At 50.9% G+C, this 25,088-nt stretch overlaps 1 protein-coding gene across 1 annotated transcript in view; it reads left to right on the top strand.

Moving 5' to 3' along the window:
- Positions 1-25,088, top strand: part of MYO5C (myosin VC) — a 103,203-nt gene that overhangs the window by 8,289 nt on the left and 69,826 nt on the right. Inside the window, exons 4-9 of the mRNA XM_045286468.1 lie at positions 15,306-15,467; positions 19,451-19,616; positions 20,081-20,225; positions 21,899-22,055; positions 23,360-23,503; positions 24,552-24,633. Coding sequence (XP_045142403.1) covers positions 15,306-15,467; positions 19,451-19,616; positions 20,081-20,225; positions 21,899-22,055; positions 23,360-23,503; positions 24,552-24,633 — 856 coding nt within the window. The remainder of the gene's footprint in view (positions 1-15,305; positions 15,468-19,450; positions 19,617-20,080; positions 20,226-21,898; positions 22,056-23,359; positions 23,504-24,551; positions 24,634-25,088) is intronic.

Here is a 25,088-nt window from a genome sequence, read left to right as displayed (position 1 = left end):
CGTGCTGATCTGCATCCGGGCACCATCCCTATTGAGTCGTCACTGCTCATGAGCATGGCCACGTCTCTCCCACTTGACCAAGAGCTTCTAAAGAGCAAGGAGCATTGGAGACACTCACCACACGTGTGGCTTTTTGCAGGAATCAGTGAGTGAGTCTTTGTGGTTATGGCTGAGAAGGTGATTGTACAGGCGGCGGTTGTTCGGAATCACACAGTCAGCGAATGCTGCTTAGGTCCAGACGTCTCTTAGAACCTGCATGTGACGACACCTTCCTGAGCCGGGACCAACAGCCCGATGTGCTAGAAGTTGTCACCCAACTTTGAAACACGATGGCGTCAGTTAGTTGCCTAAAGGCACATAGAAGTGACAAAGCCAGGAGTAAATGCCTGTGTCCTTGCTACCTCCCTCCCCTGCCACCTCTGTGCCACCACCTCTGTCATCTCCCTCCTCGTCATAGGATCTGACCTGCCCTCCCCACCCACCAGTCCATCCCATTCATACCTACTTCCCCCAACACTTGGTTAGTTCTCATATTATTCCCTCTAAGAGCCAAAGCAGTGCCAGCCCCAGTGTCCCACAAAGGGGTGGGGTGGGGCACCTGATGAGACCATCTGAGATCATGGACATCCTGCTGACGGAGTGATGGAGGGTTCATAACGACCTGGGGAAAGAGGTGGGAAAATGAAGGCAAGGCAATGGTATATGTTGTGTGATGATAAACTTATGTAAGTATGTAAATAGAATAAATTCCGGGGCTGGTGAAGAATATTGAAAGTAGTACGGACTATCAAAAGAAGCAACAAATCTGTCTGGGAAGAAGTAGAGCCAGAATGATCCTTAGAGGCAAGGATGGAGGGACTTCATCCCACAGACTTGGGACATGTTGTCGGGAGAGACCAGTCCCTGGACAAGATGGATTGACACGGGGGCTGCAGCAATGGGCTCAAACCTAGGAATGATTGTGAGGGTGGTGAAGGACCAGGCAGTGCTTCCTTTTGTTGTGCAGAGGGTCGCTGTCCATCTAGGAGAGCTGTGAATCAGAACCAACTCAGTGACAGACAACGTGTGTGTGTTCCTGTACGAGGAACCTGGGTGGCATAGTAGGCTAAGCATCAGGCGGCTAACCACGAGGTCAACAGTTCAAACATACCACCCCCACCACAGGAGGAAGATGAGATTTTCTGCTCTGCAAAGATTTATAACCTCAGAAACCCACTCACTCACTCACTCACTCACTCACTCACTCACTCACTCACTCACTCACTCACTCACTGCCATCCAGTCCATGTCGACTCCTAACAACCTTTTAGGATGGGCTAGAACTGTCCCTGTGAGTTTTCAAGACTGTAACTGTGTACAGGAGTAGAAGCCCAGTCTTTCTCCTGCAGAAACCCAATGGAGCAGTCCTATTCTGGTCCTGTAGGGTTGCTGTGGGTCAGAATCAACTTGACAGCAGTAGGTATGGTTTGGGTTTGGGTGGATGAAAGGGGTACCCCCCACCCCCAAATGGAAATTTTTTTCAAAAATATGTTTTTAAATTTTTTTAATAAAACAACCTTATCACCTTCAAAGTACTCTCCATTACACCTGATGCATTTATCAAATCTGTGATTCAATTCTTGGAAACATTTTTCAAACTCATCTGGATGGCTGACAGCACCTCCCTCGTTTTTTTCTTCACCTCTTCTACATCATCAGATCTCTGTCCTTTCGTGTCCCACTGCATTCTTGGAAACAAAAAAAGTCGCATGGAGCGAGGTCAGGTGAGTCAGGTGTGTGGGGCAAGAGAGGCGTGCTGTTTTTTGCCAAAAACAGGCGCACTGAGATGGCTGCATGAGCAGTTGCATTGTTGTGTGTCAAAACCAGTCCCCGTCTGCCACAAATCAGACCTTTTTTGTTACACACCGGTACTCAATCTTTTCAGAACCACTCAATAGAAAGCTTGATGAACAGTCTGACTTGGTAGAATGAACTCCAAATGCACTACGAGTCGACATTTTCTTCCAAACAAAATTTCACAGCCACACGCTGTTCTCTTAAATCGGCCATCACAAAAAGCAAGGTTCAAGCGAAACTATTTTTACAAAAACATTCACTGTGACCAGAATGAATCTTCCTAGAGGATGCCACTGGGTGCACTAAAATGCGTATTACTACTACTTCCTGGTTTTTTGTTTGTTTGAGGGTTGAGGGGTGGGGGTATTGGGGGCTTCAAAAAACTTTGTGGAAAATGGAATTGAAAGACAATAAAATTTTTCCTGAATTTTTTGAAGCCCTCATGTATGGTTATATATGAGTGCATATTAAACACAGAAATCTAGGAGGATGAATGTAGTTGGAGGAAAGTGTAGATTCAGTAGCTAGGAGGTCTTCGGGTTTACTGCTCTTTCTGTACAGCTGTGAGCGTGGAAAAGGCGTCTCTGAGCAGGGTGACAGGCTGAAGGAAAGGGTCCAGCAGAGGACTGGATGTTGGAGATGCCAGAAAGACAGACGTCGGCTAACCTTGGAGAGGAAAGGGGACTTGAACATGTGGTGGCAGGAGACTAAGACATGGAGATCTTGAGAGAGAGAGAGAGAGAAGCAGAGAGGACTTGACACCTGCTGAGAATGAATGGGGAGTGAGTGGGTAGGAGTGAGCTGGAGGAGAGTCATTCCCACCAGCCTTGTCTCATAGCATTGACCTTCTGCCTTTTCCTGTAGAGCCCCTGTGAGTCGGAATGGACTCGATGCCAGAGAGTCTGGGTTTGGTTGTCCTTCCTCTGGCCACCTCCTGCTGGGTGCACTGCAGTCCCTTGGTCTCCCTGTAATGGCATTGTTCTCTAGATCTGGTGTGCTCAGCCCCATGTGCAGTGGAACTGAGGGTGCACTCTCCTGGCAGCCCTTTCAATGCAGCCAAGGGTTTTCCTTAGTGGTTGGTAGTAGTTGTAGTAATTATTAAGCAGAGCCAATACGTGCTCTCTCTCTGGGACATACCAAGTGTGGTGATGGAGTGAAGTTCTGGTTCTGCCCCTTCCAAGCAGGATTGAAGTTCTTTAACTTCTCTGTTCTCATACTTGTCAAATAGGAGTGCTTACCAGCTTAGGGAGCCACTATAGGGATTAAATAACATTGGCCAACACACATTTTGTTGCTTTAAGTGTTAGACTTGTTTCTGGGTATATTTGACCTGCTGATTCCAGCAATGGTACTAGTTTTCCCCTATGAGCTTTAGTTTTTGACGTATAGTGGCATGTGCCATATGCCGCTCTTTGCTTGCCCATAAAACCATCAGGATGTTTTAATGTAGTGTTAGCTGGTCTGAGATAGAAGAAGTGCATGCTGGCTTAATTTGAAGTAGGTTGTTGTTTAAGTCAAGTTGCATTCCACAGGGTACCCTTTGATCAAAGATATATTTGAACAGTGCAAATTACATGAACTTGGAATTTTCCCCAAGCATCACTTCACCTTTATTAGGAACTGAATAGCAGACCGGTCTAATTTGTTATCTTAAGGAGGGGCCAGAAGTAAGAGTCACTGTACCATCAGAAAGGAGCCCTGAGGGCATGCGTAGTGGGCTAGGTGTTTGACTGCTGGCCACAAGGTCAGCTACTTGAGCCCACAGGCTCTGTAAGAAAAAGATGAGCTGTTCTGTTTCCTTGAAGATTTACACCGGGGGTCCTCAAACTTTTTAAACGGGGCCAGTTCACTGTCCCTCGGACCATTGGAGGGCCGGACTGTAGTTTTAAAATAAACTATGAACAAATTCCTATGCACACTGGATGAGTCTGCTGCTAAACAGGACAGGCACGGCAGCCAAAACACCTGGCGGGCCGAATAAATGTCCTCAGTGGGCTGCATGTGGCCCGTGGGCTGTAGTTTGAGGACCCCTAATTTACAGTGTCGGAAACCTGCAGGTGAAGTTCCACGCTGCCCTACAAGGTCTTTCTGCGTCATAATCGACTGACTGGTAGTGAGCTTGGTACAATAAATGGGGAGTCAAATGTTCTGAAATGCAAACTGGATCTATCAGAGTTCAAACTCCTTTATTGAAATGAAAATATTCCAGTCTTGTTATAAGATGGCACAACTTCTCCACCTGTGCACAGAAACTCTTAAAAAAAAAAGTCAGAATTTTTCTTAGAAACAAGCTTGGTGTCTATTGGTAGTGGAATAATTTGGAAAAGAATACCAATAATTGTACAACATGAAGAGAATATATAATCAATGGCACTGAATTATACATGTAGAAGTGGTTGAATTGGAGAATTTTTTGTTGTGTATGTTTTTACCACAATTAGAAAAAAATGTGTACAAGGAAGAAGAAAATGTTCTAGAATCGTCTGTGGTGACAATGGTACGACTCTTCTTTATATGGTTGAATGATTGAATGTATGACATGTGGATGACTTGCTAATAAAACTTTTAAAAAAAGCTTGGCATCAACTCCACCTCTGAAACATTTGACATGGATCATCCATTGACTTCAACATATTAAAATAGGGGGTCTGAAATGTTGACTCCATAATCTGAAGAAGAAAATTTTTGATCTCCAAAATATGTAGGGAAGTTGCTATGAAGTCTAAGTTGCCCTTGAGGAGCCCGGCGGCATCATGGTTGCATACTGGGCTACGATTCACAAGGTCAGCAGTTCAAAACCACCAGCAGCTCTTTGGGAGAAAGACAGAGCTTTCTACCCCCATAAAGAGTCCCAGTCTCGGACACCCACAGGGGCAGTTCTAGCCTGTCCTGTAAGGTCATGATGAGTCAGTATTGACTCGATGGCAGTGAGTTTGTCTGTTTGTTGAGAAACTGCCCTCACACTTTGCATATATCTGCCTTTTTAATTGTCTTTTCTCATTTCCCTTCTTCCCAAGCGGCATCCTGACTTTGCCCTGTCCCACTTGGTCTCTCTAGATGCTGCACAGCCTCCCACACCACAGAAACCCACTGGCATCTCATGGCTTCCAGCTGCTGGAGACCCTGGAGGGCAGAGAAGAGCTGCCTCTTTGGGTTTCCACACCTTTAAATCTTTCAAAGGCTGCAGAGTGTCTGGTGGGTTTGAACCACTGACTTGCGATTGGCAGCTCGGTGCGTCCGTTAACTATTAGACACCACAGGTCCTTTCCTTGGAAGTCGCTTAATACCAATTTCTTTTTCAAATATTTCTTACCATTTTAAAAGATCTCTTATCCTGTAATTTGTGGGTCTTAATTCTTCTCATATTTAGAACTAGGATGATATAGCTATTCCAGCAGTCGGCAGGTGGCCCTTTGGAACTGGGGCAAGGAAAGAGGGTCCCAGCATGACTCACTTTTCTGACCTGCCAGGCTAGAGGGTAAGGAGCAGGTGTCGGGCAGGTGTACCGGTCAACTGAGTTGGAATTTGTTGATTTTGAATATCCAAGGACACATGGGGGTTCATGTCTGGGAGACGGTGGGACACGTGTCTAGACTTCCATTGAGAGATCTGGGTGGCCAGCCTTCATGGCACAATGGTAGGAGATTGGTTAGGGAAGTTGTGGGATGGATGAGACCATCTAGATCTTGCCTGGCATGAGCAGGACCTTGGTCACTTTGGCCCTTGGAGCAGGAAGAGATGCCCGGAGGCAGCCTGGGTGGGGGCTGTGAGGTCTGAGTGAGGAGGAAGTGGTTGTGGTGTGGCCAGACTACTCTTGCTGACCTGCTGTGTGCAGCCTCCTTTTTCTGTGTGGGACGTGGCTCTTGGAAGAGAACTTGACTCTCCGTTCTGTACTCCATGACAAGATTCCAGGCTCATTGGGGAAGACTCTCAACAAAGCAGGCAGCATCCATGGATGAATGAATAAATAAGCAAAATATGGTACATCCATTCAATGGAATACTACACTGTCAGTAAGAGGCATGCCATGCCAATCCATGCTACCTCACAGGTGGAGTTTGAACACATTATCCAGACGGAATGGTATATAGCAATCACAAAAAACCAAACACAGGCGGTGTGCAGAGGCCAAAGTTTCTTTATTGGTTACCCAGGGAGGGAGGTCAGGAGGCAGGGAGTTTTTGCTTCTGGAATGCTGAGTTTCTGTGATGGCGATAGAAAATTCTCACTGATCAAGGGTAACCGTGGCCAATAAGTCATACACCTGCGAGAGAATCCGTGTCTGTTTTGCTGCATATACTGTTGTCCCAAATGAGTCAATACCAGTCAAAGGGAGACTCCCAAACAGGAAGGAACTTACTGGCAGAAGGAATCCTTTAAAAATGTACTGTCGGGTATAATAAGGCACCCTGGTGGCACAATGGGTTAAGCACTGGGCTGATAACCACGCGGTTACGCTCAGCTAAAACCTACCAGCTACATCATGACAGAAAGATGAGGCCATCAGTGGCTGGAAAGCTTTACAGCAGTGGTTCTCAACCTGTGGGTCGTGACCCCTTTGAGGGTCAGACAACCCTTTCACAGGGTTCACCGAAGACCATCTTCCCGATGGTCTTAGGAACCAAGACACCGCTTGCTCCTCTATGGGTCTCCAGGCAGGTCCGCCCACATGCAGATACGCCCCCGTGTGGGGTCCCACAACATGAGGAACTGTATGAAAGGTTTGCGGCATTAGGTTTGTAGCCCCAGAAACTCCCTACAGCAGGTCTACCCTGTGCCATAGGGCCGCCATGACATAGAATCACCTGGCCAGCAGCGGGTTTGGTTTTTGGTCTGGGTCAGGTGCATTTAGTTAATTTCACTCAAAGAATGACCCTTTAAATGCCGGAATGAGGGAGTGAATGGGGAATAAAGAGGTGAGCTCTGTGGCCTGAGTCAGCAAGTATGTGGTGATCCCAAGCGAAGCCTTTTCTCGCCTCTCCTGAGTCTGATAAGCCACGTCATCCCTCCATGGGGCGTGTTCCCAGGAAGGCAGGGCTGGCCCTGGGACTTACCTGGGGTCCGAGTCTGGGAGGCCCCTGGCTCATGGAAGGAATCGCCCACTGAGCAGGTCTTGGGAGAGTTAGTCAGGGTGTTTGTTTAAATGACTGTGGTTCTGTGTCTAAAGGCTGCCTAGGGAGCCCTTCCTCAGTGTGCTGCGCTGCCCTGAGGAATGTGGTGACATGGGGAGGGAACAAGTGGGTGTAACTTCATATGAAACTGGGTAAACTTTCTTCATGTTTACTTACCAGGCTGGGTTTCAGCTGTGAGACGCTAAATGACTGCCAGTCCTGGCTGTGAGGCCACCAGGATCCAGCAGGGTGTGGGCAGCCTGGAGGAGAGTGGCCTGAGGGGGTCATTCTCTTCACTCCAGGGGAGAATTGGACGTTCAGTTAAGGGTGTCCTCATACTGCTCACCATTCGATGCTGCTTTAGGCGAAACTAGCCCAACTCTTCGCTGGGATAGCATTTGGACTCCCGGGGAGTTGGCCATAGTGAAAGTTCAAGGCTAGTTGCCTTTGAGTGGCTCTCAATTCACCGTGACCCATGAGTGTCAGAGTTGACCTGTGCGCCACAGGGTTTCCAATGACTGACGTCTTTGCACAGAGATCGCCAAGCCTTTCTGCTGAGCTGCCCCGAGGTAGACTTGAAACTCCAACCCTTGGGTTAACTGGTGGCCCTACTTCCAGGAACCACCAGTTGCCATCAAATCAATCCTGACTCGTGGTGACCCCGGGCCTGCTGCCAGGTAGAACTGCACTCTCTGGAGTGTTTATGGCTATGAGCCCTCAAATCAGAGCACAGCATCCTTTGTTTGAGGACCTTTTCGGTGGGCTGGAATAGCATATGAAAAGATTCCGTGGGCAAAATATGGACCGCCGCAGGAAGCATCAAAAGAAGATGGAAAGAATCCACCGAGTCACTGTGCCAAAAAGAACTAGTCACCATTCAACCATTTCAAGAGGGAGCAGAGGAGCAAGTCTTGAGAGGAGAAGCCCAAGCTGCATGACGTCATTAGGCCAAAAGAAGGCTCCAAGAAGTAATGGGGCACCAATTAAAGTGTTTCGACAAGCCGGTGAAGCACTGGAAGCACTCGCTCATCTCTGCCAGGACATTTGAAAGACAGTTTCCTGGCCAGCTTGACAGGAAGAGGCCCATCTTTGTACCCATTTCAAAGACAGGTAACTTAGAATGTGGAAGTTATTAAACAGTATTGTCAATATGACATGCAAGTAAAATTTAGCTGAAGATCATTTGAAAACTGTTGCAGAGGTATACTGACAGGGAGCTGCCAGAAATACAAGCCAGATTCAGAAGAAGCCATGGAACAAGGAATATGCTTACTGATGTCAGATACCTCTTGGCTGAATGCAGAGAATGCTGGAAAGATGTTTGCTTGTGTTTTGTTAACTATGCAAGGACATCAGACAGCGGGGCGGCTCCTCACAAACTATGGATAACCTTGTGAAGAACAGGAGTTCCTGAATACTTCATTGTACTCAGAACCAGCACACAAAGGAGCGATCATTCGAACAGAACAAGGGAATAGTGCATGGTTTAAAATCAGGAGAGGTGTGCTCAGGGTTGTGGCCTCTCGCCGTACTAGTCAATCTATATACCGAGCAAGGAATCCCCAAAGCTGGACTTTATGAAGAAGAACTTGACATCAGGACTGGAGGAAGGCTTATTAATAACCTGTGTCACACAGGTGGCACAACCTTGCTTGCTGAACATGAAAAGGACATGAGGCACTTATTGATGAAGATCAATGGCTGTAACCTTCAGTATAGATTATGCCTCAATGTCAAGGAAACAGAAATTCTCATACCTGGACCAGGAGACAACAGCATGATCAAAGGAGAAAAGATTGAAGTTGTCATGGGTTTCATTTTACTTGGTTCCACCATCAATGCCCACAGAAATCGAACTTAAGAACTCAAAAGAAAAAGAAACGGAAAGATGTACTGCATTGGACGAAGCTGCTGCACAAGTGTTCGAGGAGAGATGTCACTTGAGGGACTAAAGGGTGCCGGACCCGAGCCATGCTGTTTTCAGTTGCTTCATAAACCTGTTAAAGCAAAATGATGCATAAGGAGCACTGAAGAAAATGGATGTGTTTGAATGATGGTGTCGAGTAAGAATGGTCTAAGCACCATGGACTGCCAAAGAGCAACCGAATCTGTCCTGGAGGAAGTACAGCCAGAATGCTCCTCAGAACTGTTGATGCGAAGACTTTGCCTCACATTCTTTGGATAAGACAGCAGCAGAGATCAACCTGTCGCTGGGAGATGGCTGATAAAATAGAGGATCGTGAAAAAGAGGGAGGTCCTTGTATTAGTCTGGGTACGTTGGAGAAACAAATCCACAGAAACTCATGTATAAGAGAAAGTTTTATACAAAGGTTAAGTGCACATCAAGAAAACATCCCAACCCAGTGCTGCCCAAGCCCATAAGTCCAACATTAACCCATTAACCCATATGTCCAACACCAATCCACAAAGTCCTCCTCCATCACACAAAACAGACGCAATGATGTTGACTGCAGGAGGAAAGCCGAGTCAGTGAACGTGTAAACATCTCAGCACTGGCAGGGGTCTCCACACGGCTGCTCCAGCATCCAGGGCTGCATTGGGGTAGGTTCATGTGGTTTCTCCTTGGGGATGTCTTGTAGGAAGTCAATCTTGCCAGCTGAAGCAGGGAACTGCTAAGGCAGCTTCACCCTGGTGCGACCATCACAAAGCAAGAGACCTGAGAACTAGAAAGGTGAGGCTCACTGAGCCATTTATCCCTCTGTCCTTCAATTAACCCCACATGTGTTTATTGGCCAGGTTGGCACAATAAACTAACTACATCAACCCTCAAGGAGATAGACTGACACGGTGGCTGAGGACCAGGACCGTGCAGGGCCGAGCAGTGTGTCCTTCGGTTGCACTTGGGATCTCTGAGTTGGAGTTGCCTTGACTGCATCTAACAAGGTTTTCAGCAGAAGACCCGAGTTAGGAAACATGTAGCTTACCGCCACAAGAGTATGACTATCTGTGTCGCGGCTGTGTCAGAGAAGCCCGTGAATGTTTGGACCAGGACCCCCAGCCTTTCCTCCCAGACCAACCCCCTGCTGAGAATTTGCATTTGCATCCCAGAGATGGGGAGTCAGAATCCCCATTATAACAAGATGATTAACTATGGTGCATCAACAGGGATCTCTAAGTCCCACCTGATACGTATGCATCATCACCTGGGGGTCTTTTTAAAAGGTAGATTTTGGTTCAGTATATCTGGGGTGGAAATGCACATTCTCAGCAGGGGCATTCAAACAGAAGGAGCCCATGGAAAACTCTTGTTTGTAGAGCACCTGCGGTCCTCTCATCTGCTTGGGCGTGTGGATCTAGGCATGTGTCACTCCCAGGCCTCCTCCCTCTTCTGCCCTCTGTCTCTGAGTCAAGACTGAGCTCCCATTTCGGGAGCAGCAGTGCTTACCTAGCTGTAGGGAATGAAAACAACTCCAATCACTTAGTGGGGTTGGAGGGGGGCCAGCCCCCCCCCCACTAATCATGGGTTCGAGAGGCACAATTGTATGGTTGAGATATATAAATATTATATTAGAGTCATTGAGAGCGTGAGAGAGAGAAGAGAGAGAGAAATAATGGAGCCAGACACATTTCATAGTAGCAATGCTCACCTTAGCCCCGCTTGGTGGTCCACATGGAGAGACGGGTAAGGGGAGGAGGACAAGGGGAAAGGGAACAGGGGAGCGAGGATGGGAGAGGAGAGGGGGAGCCTACGAGAGGCCAAGGGAGGAGCTGAGAGAGCCCTTTATTGCTAACCCAGGCCTATATATCTTTGGGGGCATGCAAGCCCGCTAATTACAGGTAAAGTCATAAGCCACAGGAAGGGGTTGCACTATAGGTTATACCGCAATGAGAGGGGGACAATCTAGGGATATACATGCAATAGGAAGAGGAGGGATTGGGGATATACATGTGACAAGAGGGGCGATCCTAGATTCAGGATGGCAGCCTAACTTTGGATGTCACTGAGCCGGTTTGATCTGTTCTCTGGATCTCCATAGAAACCATTATCAGTAGGGTATGAACCAAGCTAATGGTCTCAAGCCTTTAGGGAGTAGCCTGTTGTCCTTAACTACAGGGAGAGGGGCCTACCTGTTTGGCAGCTGAATGCCCTCAGGTAGGATGTCTCTAAGCATCTGACCTCCCACCATATGCTGGCAAAAAGCCCCTAATGTTTGGCATGTCTTTCGGGGAGACAAAGCTGGGGGAAAGTCTCTTTATAATCCCACAACTTAGAAAAAAAAGCAATGACATCACCTTGCGGACTCAGGGTGCCCAGCCTACATACCAGGCTCCTTTCATCCGCCTCCCGTGGTTTGTGAAAGCTGGGCACTGAAGAGAAGTGTGGGGTGGGGGTGGGTGGGGTGGATCAATGCATTTGAAAGAAGGCATTGGCAAAGGCTATTGAAGGTGCTGCACACTGCCAGACAAAGGAGCAAATCGGTCTTGTAGGAAACGCAGTCAGTACCCTCCTTAGACTTGTCTAAGTCCTACTTTGGGCCTGGTATCGGGAGGGTCTCGTGGTTGGTAAGGTAGAGAGTCAGAGAAGAGGAGGCCCATCTTGGTGAGATGGATTGGCACCTGGGTTGCCACCAGTCTGACCGGACTCGATGGCACCTAACAATCGTGTCCCTTCAGAGGCACCCCCTTTCTAATCCCCCCCACCATAAATCCATCCTACCTGTCCTAGCATTTCATCTCAAGGGACTCACCATATGGACTTGTTTATCTCTGCCTTCTGCGATTCAGCATAATGCATTTCTTTTAAAAAATTTTAAAATCATTGTATTGGGAGCTCTTACAAATATCATAACATTCCATAGTTCATTCCTATCAAGCGTATTGTACAATTGCTACCACAGTTTCAAAACATTTCTTTATTCTTGAGCTCCTTGATATCAGCTCCCCTTTATACCCTCCCGCCCCCCTCCCCCCAGAGCCCTTATTTTTATATGTTTTATTCTGGGTTTTTTTGCCGCATCTTACACCATCCACGATCTCCATTTACGGACAAGTCTGTTCACTTTCCTCGAGTGGGTTGTGTAGTGATCAGTGCTGTCATCTCAGCCTGCTCCACCTTCCTCCTTCCTCCCACCACTTCCCGTTCCTTGTTAGTTGCTATGTGGTACTACTCCATTGCATGGTGCCCTAGGTGACGCAGACACCTCAGTGCTCAACGACTAATCAAAAGGTTGGTGGTTCAAATCCACCCAGAGACTCCTCCTGAGAACCATCAACCCCTCCTCCACAGCCGATGGAGCGCAGGTCTCCTCAGACAGACCCGCGGTTGCCACGAGCCAGAATAAAGTCGATGGCACTGGTGGCCTAAGTAGGCCGCAGGGTGATTTTGTTTTCAATTCATCCTTCTGTTAATAGACCCCTGGTTGTGCAGTGGTTAAAGTGCATGGTTGCAAACCAAAATCAGAATATCATCATCTCCTTACCTGGGATTGGTTTAGTTACGGAAACTCCTGAAGGTCTAATCCCTCAACCCCAAAGGCTGTTTCCTATTACGTTTGAAAGGTACCAGGAGACGACTGGCCAGCTGTGCAGCCGCTGGCCTCTGATGGGTCATTATCTGCCACGATGCCGTGCTCATGGCCGTGAAGGAGCAGAGTCACAAAGCGGCCTCTTGCTGGTGTCTGTCCCCAGACCCTCAGATAGAGCCTGATGGCAATTCAGTGACTTGGTGTGGGAAGATGGTGGGCACGTAAGGACGTGTGCAGGTTTTCCTCTCAAAGACACCAAAGTGCCCGATTATACCCAGCAAGGGTTTCCGTTCCCAACAATTGTCTTCAGAACAGCCATTTGTACCGTGAGGACCATGCAAACTCCTCCCTCTCCCTTTGGCCTGTGAGCCTGTGGAGGCAAAGGAGATGCCTCTGAAGATGCTAAGGGCCAACAGGCCTCTGGGGAAGCCTGGGCATCTGGAGGCCTTGGTCCAGTTGGCTCTGGGAAATGACAGTTGGGGACCAGATGACCCCTCGCGTCAGGTTTCATCAGCTCAGGGATCCTCGACTGGGCAGCCTCTGGAACGTGAAGCTGTCAGGGGCCGTGGAGTCGACCCTGTCTGTATGACAGAACCCAGCGCCGCCTGGTCCTGCGCCTGCCTCACAAATGTTACAGCCTCTGTGTTCGTCCATCTCATCAGGGGTCTTACTCTTTTTCAAACTGCCCATCTATCCACTTTACCGGGCAGGAAGCCTTTGTCCAGGGACTGGGCTCGCTCGATGCCATGTCCAAAGAGGGTGAGATGAAGATTTACCATCGTTACTTCTAAGAAGCATTTTGGCTGTAGGTCCTCCAGCACCGGTTTATTGGTTCTTCGGGCCACCCATGGCTCTTCCCACGTTCTTCACCAACACAGTCATTCGGACGCATCCCTTCTCTCTAGTCTTCCTTATCCGCTGTCCAGCTTTCCCATGATTGGAAATACCATGGCTTGAGTCAGGCACGGTGACTCTTTGCCTTTCCCCACGTTAAAGAGGTCTTGTGCAGCGGATTTGCCCAGGGCAATATGTTTTTTGAGTTCTTGACAGCCGCTTTCATGAGCATGGATTTTGGATCTAAGTAAAACGCAATCCTTGATCACTTCATGCTCCGTTTATCGAGCTGATGTTTGGTCCACTTGTGAGATTTCCGTTTGCCTTCAGTGGAGGTGCAATCCATGAAGGCTGTGGTCATCGTCATCGGTCTTACCAGTAAGTGCTTTAAGCTTCCTTCGCGTCCCACCAGCCAGCTTGCAGCCTGGGCATGATCAGATTGTTCCCAAAGTCCGGGGCCACGTGGTTTGTCATGCAGCCCGGCTCCTGTAACCACTTGCTCAGCACGCAGACTGAGGAGTATGGCAAAAGCTTTCTTAGTGGCTGCGTAATGTCTCCACGTGAGCGCTTCACAGCTCTTGTTCCTGTCCGCCCGGCGGGGTCCCGAGACTTCAGGGGCTCCTCTGGGGAAACCACGGAAACCCAGGCAGAGAGATGCATGGATCCACCTGCACATGCAGCTCCTGGCACGCTGCCTGGCTCAGGAGGAGACCCGGAGAGCCAAGAGGAGCTGCTTTGCTTTCTTGGTAACCCAGCCCTGGCCCCACACAGACACGTTAGGTGCTTATGTGTTGACTGACTGAGCACCTGAGAGGGTAGGATCTGGGCAGAAGAGCAAGGACAGAGTGGCTTCCTTGCTTAGTGCCGCCATAACAAAAGTACCACCAGGAGGTGGCTGGGAAGAATAGAGTGAATGTTCCCATCCTTCCGAAGGCTAGAAGTTCAAAGGCAGAAGGTGGCTCCAGGGGGAGGCCCTTTGATTCGTCATGCTTCTAGATGCTGCGGTTCTTAAGAGTCCCTGACCGTGGAGATGGATGCTTCTGCCCCGAGTGTGTCTTGCTGCTGTGTGGCTGTCTCTGTGCCTGTGTGGACATTGTAGTGCTCAGCAGTGAGTAGACTGAGGGTCTACTCCACACACGTATGACTTCAATAACATAGCATAAGAAAACTGTCTTCAATTAGGACCAGATCCTATTTGGTACAAGGGCCAGGCAGGTAGTGTCTATTTTTGTGGGGTGGGGTGGGCAATTCCATCGCTATATTATCAGTGATAATAGGGACCGATGAATCATAGGACCCGCTGGTGGCAGCTGCAGTATTAGGACAGGGCAGTCACCTTTCCTTATGTTTAGCAGCACTCAGGTGCCAGTGGCCAGTTCTGGAGAGGGTGGCCCTCCTCAGCACCTAGGTGTAAATGGGTTCTCCTAACTGGGCTTGCATGGCAGCATTGCTGCCAGGCGCACCAGTGTCGGGGCTTAGGCCATCTGTTTTTCCACAGTTCCCAGGCTAGGAATCTGTGGCTGCCAGCCAGCGTGATAAGACCGCTGTGATAACCCTGCTATAATAGCACTTCTGTAGCATTTCCCAAAGTGCTCTCAAGTGCATAGGCTAATCCAGGAGGCCTCACCATGTTTGTGGGGACATGGAATTAAAAGAGAATGAGTTTTTCCCCCCAGAGCTTGTTGGATCCTCGTATCTATCTTCCCAGATAACATGGAGAAAATCGTGTACCCATTTTATCGATGAGGGGGGCAGTGAAAGGCCCAGCCCGTAGTCAGTGAGTGTGAACCACATCCCCATCTGCTTCCACTCCCAGGCAGCCCGCAGTCTCCACTGTGGAGGGATTCTCAGGCTCTGTTTCTGAGGCTCCAGAAACATCCTGGCCTGTGAAATAGGGCAGGGAAAGAGCCACGCCTGGTATATTGCAGATCGCTCTAACAATGACCTGAAACCCCGGAGTTAGGTAAAAGTCTCCTAATGAAGGACTTGACCCAGCGGCTGAAAGAAACCTTCCCGGGTCTACGCACCTGCCAATCAGGGTCTTGCCCTGCTGAGGCCAGGGTTCAGCCCGTCTCATTCTGTTGGTCAGTACAACAGGGTTTGGATCCCCGATCCTGAAGAAGTGTGGAAGTCTGCGGAGATCGCGAAGGACTACAGAGTCGGCGGCAGAGCCCTGGGACTCCGGCTGGAGGATGGCACGGTGAGCTCCAAGCCTCGAGTGGCTGCCAGGAGTGGCTGGGGTGGGGAGGGCACCCCGGCCGGCCTGGATGGTGAAGTACTCAGCGACTAACGGAAAGGTTGGCAGTTCAAATCCAACCCAGAGGTGTCTTAGAAGGACGGACTAGTGATTTGCCCCTTACTGGACTCCATCCTTACAACCCAGTGGGCCCAGCTCTGTTCAGACACACACGGAATCGCCATGAGTCGGAATCCACTCGATGGCAGCTGGTTTGGGTTAGGGTTTAGGGAGGTGGGCTGGGATAGGTTGTCCCGGTGGGAGACCCCAGGGTAGGGTACCAGTGGCCGGCTGGCACTGGAGACATGCAGTCACCTTTGTAGCACTTTCCCTTCTGCCCCTGACCTGCCCCCGTTGAGTGCCCTACAGCCCCCAGGCCTCTCTGTGCCGAGGTCTCAGACAGGGGACCACCTGTGCCACTCCCTGCATTCAAGGTCTTGTTTGGAGAAGACTGACAAGTGGCTAGGCATTTTGGTTTCCTGGGTCTCAACCAAGGAGTCCCAGTGGTGCAATGGGTGAGTGCTTGTCTGCTGACTGAAAGGGCGGCAGTGGGACCCATCCGTGCCACTCTGTGAGAGAAAGCAGTGGTCGTCTGCGTCCCTAAGATATACAGCCTGGAACACTAGGGAGCAGTGCTACTGCTTTACAGGGTCACCACGGGTCTCCATTGCCTGGACAGCAATGGATTTGGTTCATTTCAGAAGTGCTAGACTGCTGACACCAAGGTCAGCAGTTCAAACCCATCACCTGCTCCATGGGAGAAAGATGAGGCTATACGCTTCTATAAAGATTTACAGCCTCGGAAACCCGACATGGAATCGGCAGTGGGTTTATCAGTAACCAAGGCGCACTGGTGGTGCAGCAGTTAAGTGGCTAAGCCTTTGACCGCGAACAGCAAGGTCAGCGGTTCAAACTCACTAGCTGCTCTGTAAGAGAAAGGTGTAGCAGGTGGTGTCCCTAAATACTTACAGCCTCAGAAACCCCACGGAGCCATTCTGCCCTGTCCCGCAGGGTCACTCCGAGTTGTGGGTTTGGCTTTCAGCAGAGAGACTGGGTGAAGATGAGAAACTTGGAGAAGAGTAGTTTGAGCTGAGGCAGCAACGACGGGGAGAGCAGAGCCTCAGGTTGGGAAGAGGAGAGAGAGGAAGCACAGGGGGAGAGAGGAAGGTGGGAGAAGAGAAGGGGTGGTGGTGAGGAAGACAGTGGATGGGTGTATAGATCACGGCAGGGAGACAGGCAGGGTCAGGCATGTCAGGCTCTGTCTCCTGAGCGGCCTCTGTCCGGGGTGGTGTGGCGAGGCCATGCAAGGTGAGCTTTCCCTCTCCTTCCCACAGAGGGATGAGCTGGGAGGGACTCAGGCAGCCTGTGACGTTTGACCCTCTAGCCCCTTGAGATTTTGATCTGCTCTCAGCCTTCTCTGTGAGTCACTACAAAAGGCACCCGGTTCCTTCATAGCTGCAATGGTACCCGGATCTGTAGCTATGGTGACCGACTGTTTTTCAGAATTGAGCTGGACAGGGGCCCATGCTCTGTCTGATGCCAGGAAGCATGGTTTCAGGGGAATACCACATGTGATTTGAAGTGCCGGGGTCTCCCAGGAATGAAAATGTTCTCTGTGGAGAACAGGGCACAGCATTTTCACTCAGACTCTCCTGGAACTGAGGGGCATTCCCTACGCTCCTGCAAGGGCACACCCTCTACAATCAGACTGTCTGGGTGCAGATGCTGGCGAGGCCACTTGATTCAAGGGTGGTAATGGCCCCTGTTTATCTCTGAGCCTCGGTCTCCTTGTCCGTCAAAGGGCACTGCTGCAATAGTCCTTGCACCCCAGAACTGCTGAAGATCCTGGGGGGCAACCTCTGAGTGGGAGTCTGACTCCAGGAGGCTGAGGGAGAGGACAGAGGCGCATTGTCCGCTGAGCCTCCCCTTCCCCCACGGCACCCACCCAGAGGCTCTGCTCCTTGGAAGAAAGGCCTGGTGATCTCCTTCTGGAACCTCAGCCACAGAAGCCCCTGTGGAGTGCAGTTCTACCCTGGCGCCCAGGAGGTGGCCACGGACAGCCTCGGTGGCTACTGGTGTGGTTGGTTGGTTTTTCCCTTCGGTGCGTCCTTGCAGGTCAGTTGCGTACTTCTGTGCACAATCAAGGTGCTGGGGAGGCCCCAGGCTGCTTTGTCTGGGGAGAAAAACCCCAAGCCAGCAGCTGCCATGGGATCAGGTAGCCACATTCCTGGCCCTGAACCTGCCCCCCAGGGAGGAAGGAGGGAGGCTGGTAAGGTGGCAGGCAGCCAGAGGGCTCATTCACGTAATCCTTTGTCTGAATCACAAAGCCTGCCCTGTGTGGAGACATGCCACCTCTGCCCCAGCTAGTCTGACGTTCTTCACGTTTTCTCTCCCGCCCCACACTCTCGCTCAGGCACGTGTGCACGTCCGCATGCACCAAACCCAGACCCTCTGCCACCTAGTGTCCAAGACAGCACACCTCCAGGGGAACAGAGAGCCTCATTTTTCACCCATTGTGTGCCTGGTGGCCTTGAACTACCTACCTTGTGGTTAGCAGCCCGACCTCTAGCCTAAAGCACTGCCAGGGGTCCTTATACACACAGTATGTACACCGTGCACACACATAAAGGGGCGGAATTAGCAATAAGGGCTCCCGGCCACAAATAGAAAACAGGAAAAAGGAAAAAGAGAAGCTAACAATCATGCATCAGAAGTAATTTTCTTGATTTCTTCCTCAAAATCAAAGCATGTCGATAGGACTGTGCTGGGATAGGGGAGGCCCACAAGTTGAGTGACACCAGTACCGGTAGCGCAGACAGCTGTTGTGAGGCTGAGCTTCCGAGTCTGGAGTGCCCTGAGCCGCTCTCCTGGTAGGAGACAGACAGACCCACAGGCTGCCTGTTGACAGGAGGCTGTGTTACAGCAAAAGGGCACAGGCTTCGGAGCCAGAGCCGAACTGACTGTGAGACCCCAGACGACACACTTAACCTCTCCGGCTGTCAGTACCTGTCAGTTGTGGGGGTGCTGGCCCCCTGAGAGGACAGCTTTGAAGGTTACATGCACCAGTGGTGAGTGCCCACATGGGTCTGCACTGTGGCACCTGGAGCACGCTTTGTGGGGCTGGCTCAGAACCACGTATCAAGTGGAAGCTGGCAGTACTGCCCGACACTGTGACAGCGGCGTGGGCAGGTAGAGCAGAAATGTGCTTGCTGTGTGACTTTGCAGCAGGCACCTGACCTCTCTGGGCTTACCTCTCCTCTAGCCCTGAACTGAGGGTGGAGGAAGTTAGAACAGGTGACAGTAAGGTCCCTGAGAGCCTGGTAATCAGATAGCCCAGCCATGTCTGGGATGGATGAGGAGGGAGAGACGCTAGTCTTTGCCTTCCTCGTGCAGAGGCAGTTGCTTTGGGGATTCGAGGTTGAATGTGGCCCAGCCTGGGAAAGTGACTCAGCCCAGGATGGGAACGGTCGCTCTGCAGGGGGACAGCCTTCACACCTGGGTGTCTGGGTGCTGCAGGTGGGAGTCCTGTGCTCACACAGGCCCCTGCAAACACTTCTTACCCCCAGCTATCACATGACAGCAGTTTCCACAATCTCAGAGCCGCCAGGGGCCCTAGAGCATGGGGCCCTGTTAGCAGCAGGGCCCCATTTTCAAATGAGAACTTCCATGGAGCCTGACATCTAAACCACATCAAAGCAGAGCGCTGAAGGAGAACCAGCCTCCCCAGGTGCCTTCCCCTGGCCCTCAGCCCGGCCAGCTTGTCAGTGCTCCTGAGCATCAGCTATGAGGACCGCCTTCCTGCTGCTGCCACTACAGAAGGTGGTCTTTCAGAGCAGCCAGGGTGGATTCAGACAGGAAGTGGGTAGGATGAAGCACAACGGCTCGGCACAAATTTCCAAAGTCCCTAATGTCCAGAGCCTTATTGTCCCCTCTCCCTCTCCCCACAGGAGTTGGATTATCCCATCGACCCTGAATCTCTGCCGCCGCTGCGCAATCCTGACATCCTGGTGGGCGAGAATGACCTCACGGCTCTTAGTTACCTCCACGAGCCCGCCGTGCTCCACAACCTCAGGATCCGCTTCGCAGAGTCTAAGCTCATCTACACCTACAGTGGTAAGGGATAGCCACGTGTGCCGATTACACCAAACGTCTACCCAGATCGCTCCCTGCACAGTAGGCGCTAGAGGGTCGTGGGTTTCTGTTACAAAAGAAGTATCTAGAGGGGGGGAGAACCTTCCAGAAGAGCTAAGGCAGAATGACCAAGAAATAGATGTAGATAAGATGTTGAGTTCCTCCTGGGATAAGCTGCGTCTTGTTTCTTGTTTTAGGCAGTGATGTTATTATTACATTGTCCATTGCAAAAGCCTGCCCTTTGGGGGGCATTTCCACACATCTTCTCATCCATCCCTCAGAATGGCCTAGTGAGGTGGGTGGCATCGGAGCTGTGGAACATTCCATAGCTTGACCAAGGTGGCCAGAGAAGGGTTAACAAGTGGCAGAGCTGGGGTTTCCTGGAAGTGGCTAGAGAGGCCGGTGGCAGTAAGAGTCTCATAACTGCATCTGACATCTTTTCTCAGGAATCATTTTGGTGGCCATGAACCCTTACAAGCAGTTGCCCATCTACGGAGATGCCATCATCCACGCGTACAGTGGGCAGAACATGGGCGATATGGACCCGCACATATTTGCCGTGGCCGAAGAGGCATACAAGCAGATGGCCAGGTAGCCGCCACGAGGCTGGGATGCCTCGGCTCGCCCATCGTTCCCTGCTCAGTGGAGGGAGATGCCTGATTCGGGCTCACTGAAGGAGATGATCAGGCCAGAGGGGCGTCCTTTATTGAGCAGACTCCCTTGGGTGGGAGTCCTTGGGTGATGTCAATGGGTGCGGGCTCAGCAGCTAGCCTGAAGTCTGGAGGCTCAAGTTCATTCAGGGGGACTCAGAAGAAAGGCCTGATGATCTCCTTCCAAGACATTCCGTCACTGAAGACCCCGTGGAGCACAGGTCTGCTCTGACCCACACAGGGTCACTGTGAGCTGTAGCCGAGTAGATGACAACTGCTCTGTGACAGCAGTGTGCTGGTCACTGCAGGGGATAGATGGGAAAGGCCAAAACTAGGCCTCTCATTCATCCCCCAGTGGTTATGTCCGTTTTCCACATCCCCCCGCCCCCACCCCGCATTTACAGCTTTTTCTTTTTCTTGATGATTACCAGCTTCCCTGGGAACTTCACTGGTGGGCATCTTTGGCGTGGTCAAGGATGTATTTAAAAGATCCTTCCACGTGTCTTTTACCACACCTATTTCTGAAAGTTCTGTTGGATTCCCCCTCCACCCTGATCCTTGGCCATCGTGCGGAGGGCAGTGGCGTCTGTGTCCCAGAGTAGCCCAGCCCCCATGAGTCAGAACTGGCTTAAGGGCAACTAACAGCAACCTGGAAATCTGAGCCCCTCCCACAAGGACAAGTGTGTTTGTTGGGTGTGTGTTCTGGAGTAGAGGAAGACCCCCGTTCCTGTCCTCTAACTCAAGTTGGCTTCAAGAGACCAGGGTTTGAGTTCAGCTCCATGCTTTTGCCGACTGGGTGACCTGCCAGGACATTGGTGCTCTCAGCCCAAGTCTTAGCATTTCAAAGCTGGGCACATTGATAACATGAAGGGGCTTCAAAGAGTCTGTGGGAAAACGGAGGTAAAAGACAATGGAATTGTCCCATGAACGTTTTTTGAAGCCCCTCGTACTTCCGAGAACTCTCATCGGGTTCGGGTGATACAGGACAATGAAGGAAGCGCTTTCACACCTGCAAAGAGCCGATAGAGCCTGGTGTAGAAAGGCCCCCCCGCCACGCTCCCTGCAGAGCGTGGCTCACTGCAGGTAGACGTTTGAGTATACCATGTAGTGTGTACTGAGCGCCTGGGGAACCTGGAATTGGGGTGCGGGGTAGGGAACAGGCCCCCCCAAGGAAAGCCTTTCACATGTTGGAGCCCTAAAGCACATGCTAGTGACTCCACTTGGGACCTCGTGCCTGGTTTTCTCCAGACTGGGCCACTTGCACCTTACCCTTTGCTGATTTGGGGGGTGTCTTCCCAGGGCAGCGAGCCCTGGCTCTCCGTGGGGAGCCCAGTAAGGCTTCCGAGTGCATCAGCCAATGGGGACCTGGGGTGGGCTTTAGCTGCTCTCCACACAGGTGTGGCAAGAACAAGGCTGCGTTCAGGTGTGCAGCCTAGAAAAAAGACCAGGAGGAAATTCACCCGAATGCTCAGACTCATTCCTTTGGGGGCGAGGAAGCAAACTTTCCCATCTTCCTACTTGCCTACGGTTTTCTTCATAAGCATAGATTGCCTCTTAGGTGGGAAGAAACGGGCGTTTTTGTTTGTTTTTAAAGAATCCTCTTATGTTTTGTAGAAACAATAAAAATCAGTCAATAATTGTGAGTGGGGAGTCGGGGGCTGGGAAGACGGTGTCGGCGCGCTATGCCATGAGGTACTTCGCCACCGTGAGCAAGTCGAGCAGTAAGGCGCACGTGGAGGACAAGGTTCTGGCGTCCAATCCCATAACCGAGGTGAGTCCCCCGGCGAGAGGGGAGCGGCCGGCGGTCAAGGCCAGAGGCAGAGGCCGGGGTGATACGGCCACGGAGGGGGTTGGTTTGTCTGCTCACTCAAGCTCCCGCCCTCTAAAGACCAAAGGGGAGAGAGGGGCCTAGAAGCCTGTCCTGCAGTGCGATGTGAGGGAGAGTGGGACCGAGATGGTGGCTTTGGGCGCTTTTCGTCTCTAATGCTGGGCTCCCTGAAATTCTACCGTCAGACTTGGATTCTTACATTTATGTCCCAGGGATGGGCCTTCGCCGGTAGGCATCCTGGTGCACTGGATCGGTGATAAGCTGGAGCCAGCTGGCACTGGCTCTCCTGGGCTGATTATTAAATACTTAGGACTCGCTTATGAGCTCACGGTTAACACTTTGGCGGCTTCCAGTCAGTGGTGATTAGAGTATTTACACCATAGTAATTGACAGGTCCTACAATCAAAGCTCTTTCCCCATACTCCCTGAGTAAATTTCTCAGCACTGATGGGAAGAGTTAGGCCAACTCGGATGGCCCCAGGGTACGGCGGCAGCCCCCAAGGAAGAACGGCCATCTGAAAGGCACAAGGGAGGGTCTAGGGGCCTGCGAGGGCTGGGGAGTAGTGGAGAGGGTCTAGTTGCTGGGGTAGGAGAGCTGGAACTTAAGAAGTAGAAATGAAGACCTGCGCCCCAAAGGATAGGAGCAGAGGAAGGGAGTCGAATGGACGGTCTGAGTAGGGATAAGGATAGAAATAAAGGCTGGAGGAAGGGTTCCCACACTCAGACCACCCTCACTGCCGTCGAGTCAGTGCTGACTCGCAGCAACCTGACAGGGCAGGGTAGAACTGCCCCTGTGGGTTCCCAAACCTGTGCTGTTCATGGGAGTAGACAGCCTCCCGTGGAGCCAGAGAGACTTCTAATTGAGCATCTATAATCGTTGCAGCGTGAGTGGGCGCTGTGTATGAATTGCCTCGTGCAAGCCTCTCAGCTCTGTAAGATGCGCAGTAGCCCCCACTTAGACGGGATAGCTTGCCCAGCATCGCACAGAGAGCAGACTTGGAATTGAGGACCAGGAAACATCTGAACCTGTGTCTCCCAGTGAGGTTGATGAGAGCCTTGAACAACAGGCTAGAAATGTGCCCCGTTTCCTGTCTCTGACCTTGCCCCAGGGAACAAACGCCCCTCTGCTACTCAGAGACCCCCCCCCCCAACTTGCAGGATCAGACTGTAGGACAAACAGCTCCCGTAACGCCGACCCAAAGGGTGTTTGGAAGGTTGTTATTGCGAGAGAGGTGTCTGTTTTCTAGGCTGTCGGCAACGCCAAAACCACCCGCAACGACAACAGCAGTCGCTTTGGGAAATACACAGAAATCAGTTTTGATGAGAGAAATCAAATCATAGGAGCCAACCTGAGAACGTACCTGCTGGAGAAGTCCAGAGTTGTCTTTCAAGTAAGGATACAGATCCCCCCCATTTCCACCCCACCCCCTGCTTTGCAGCCCTGTGTGCACACACCGGCAACCTGCATTTCCCGTGAGGACCGGAAACTTTCCCACCAGTCATGTGCAGGTGGTTCATTTTTTCCACTGATTAAAACTGATGGATAGATGCAGAATCAACAGGGTTGGATGAGTGGGAGGAGCACATTATACCTTCTTAATGTGGGGCACTATAAATTGTTTTACAGCCTAATGCACCTGACTGCTGCTCAGGGGCTTGGATGTTCGAATCCATTTGGAGGTACCTTGGACTAAAGGGCAGGTGATCTACTTCCTAAAAAAAGAGCCATCGAAAAACCCTATGGTGACCGATTCTGCTCTGACCGACATGAGTTAGAATTAACATCAAAGCGGCTTTTTTGAAAGCAGGTGGAGTTTAAGAGAAAGGCGTTTCAGTCAGTAAAATGCAGGCAGTCTAGTTTAAGACCAGCAGCGGAGCAAGAATAAACCTTGTACTCCAGAAAGCTCCCTAAACATTTCGACTAGTGTGGATCAAATAAGGATCTCTGGCGGCTCCGTGGTTCAAGGCTCAGCTGCGAACCCAAAGGTTGGCAGTTCAAACCCACCAGCTGCTCTGAGGGACGAAGATGTGGCTGTCTCCTCCTGTGTAGATTGTAGTCTTGGAGACCCAGTGGGACAGTTCGACCCTGGCCTACAGGTCTGTTCTGAGTTGGGATCTACTTAAAGGCCCACAACAAGGAAACAGCAGTGAATTGACGGCTGACATTTTGGAGAATGTTGCGTGCGATAACAGTTCCCTGGGCTCGCTGTCGGAAGACTGTCCTGGGCCACTAGGTGAGAGGGAGGCCTGGTCAGCAGCACCCAGCTGGGGGCGCTACGTGGGCCACCGCCTGCTGCCCGAGCGAGTTAAAAGCAGAGGTCGGCATGGGTTTCCAAGAGCTGGCAGCTCTGGTGTCCAGTGTCTGGTGTCCACAAGCCTGGCAGTTTTCACTTGTCGAGGGTTGATGTCGCTTTCCGGACATTTCTTTTTCTTTCATAGTCAGAAAATGAGCGCAATTACCACATCTTCTACCAGCTTTGTGCGTCTGCCCAGCAGCCGGAATTCAAGCACCTTAAACTGGGTACGTGATGGGTGGCGTAGAAGGGATCCTCGCCCTCGTGGGCCGAAAGGCTAGGCTAATTATTTGTGCTTCTTACAGCAACGCACCTTTCCCCAAAGGGGTGCTGTCCAGAGATATGATCCCTGTGCTTCAGGGTGGGATGGATGCACTTCACGAAGATGAATTAGGGGAGCGGGGAGGCAGGGGCAGGCCCAGGGAGGGAGAACTTGCCAAAGCTCACTGGGTGACTGGTCCTCCAGTTGGGATTTCCTGAACAAGACCTCTTGACGGCAGTAACTATGCTGGCCCCCCCAACTTTTTTTTTTTAAATCATTTTATTGGGGCTCATAGAATTCATCACAATCCATACATACATCGATTGTGTAAAGCACACTTATACATTTGTTGCCCTCATTCTCAAAATTTGCTTTCCTCTTGGGTTCCTGGCATTAGCTCATTTTCCTTTTATCCCCTCC

The sequence above is a fragment of the Echinops telfairi genome, unplaced genomic scaffold (genome assembly GCF_000313985.2).
Source record: "Echinops telfairi isolate 266 unplaced genomic scaffold, ASM31398v2 ScPeMD7_8;HRSCAF=38, whole genome shotgun sequence".
NCBI classification, from domain to species: Eukaryota; Metazoa; Chordata; class Mammalia; order Afrosoricida; family Tenrecidae; genus Echinops; species Echinops telfairi.
The sequence above is the reverse complement of the archived record's forward strand: the minus strand, read 5'-3'. Positions and strand labels throughout refer to the sequence as shown.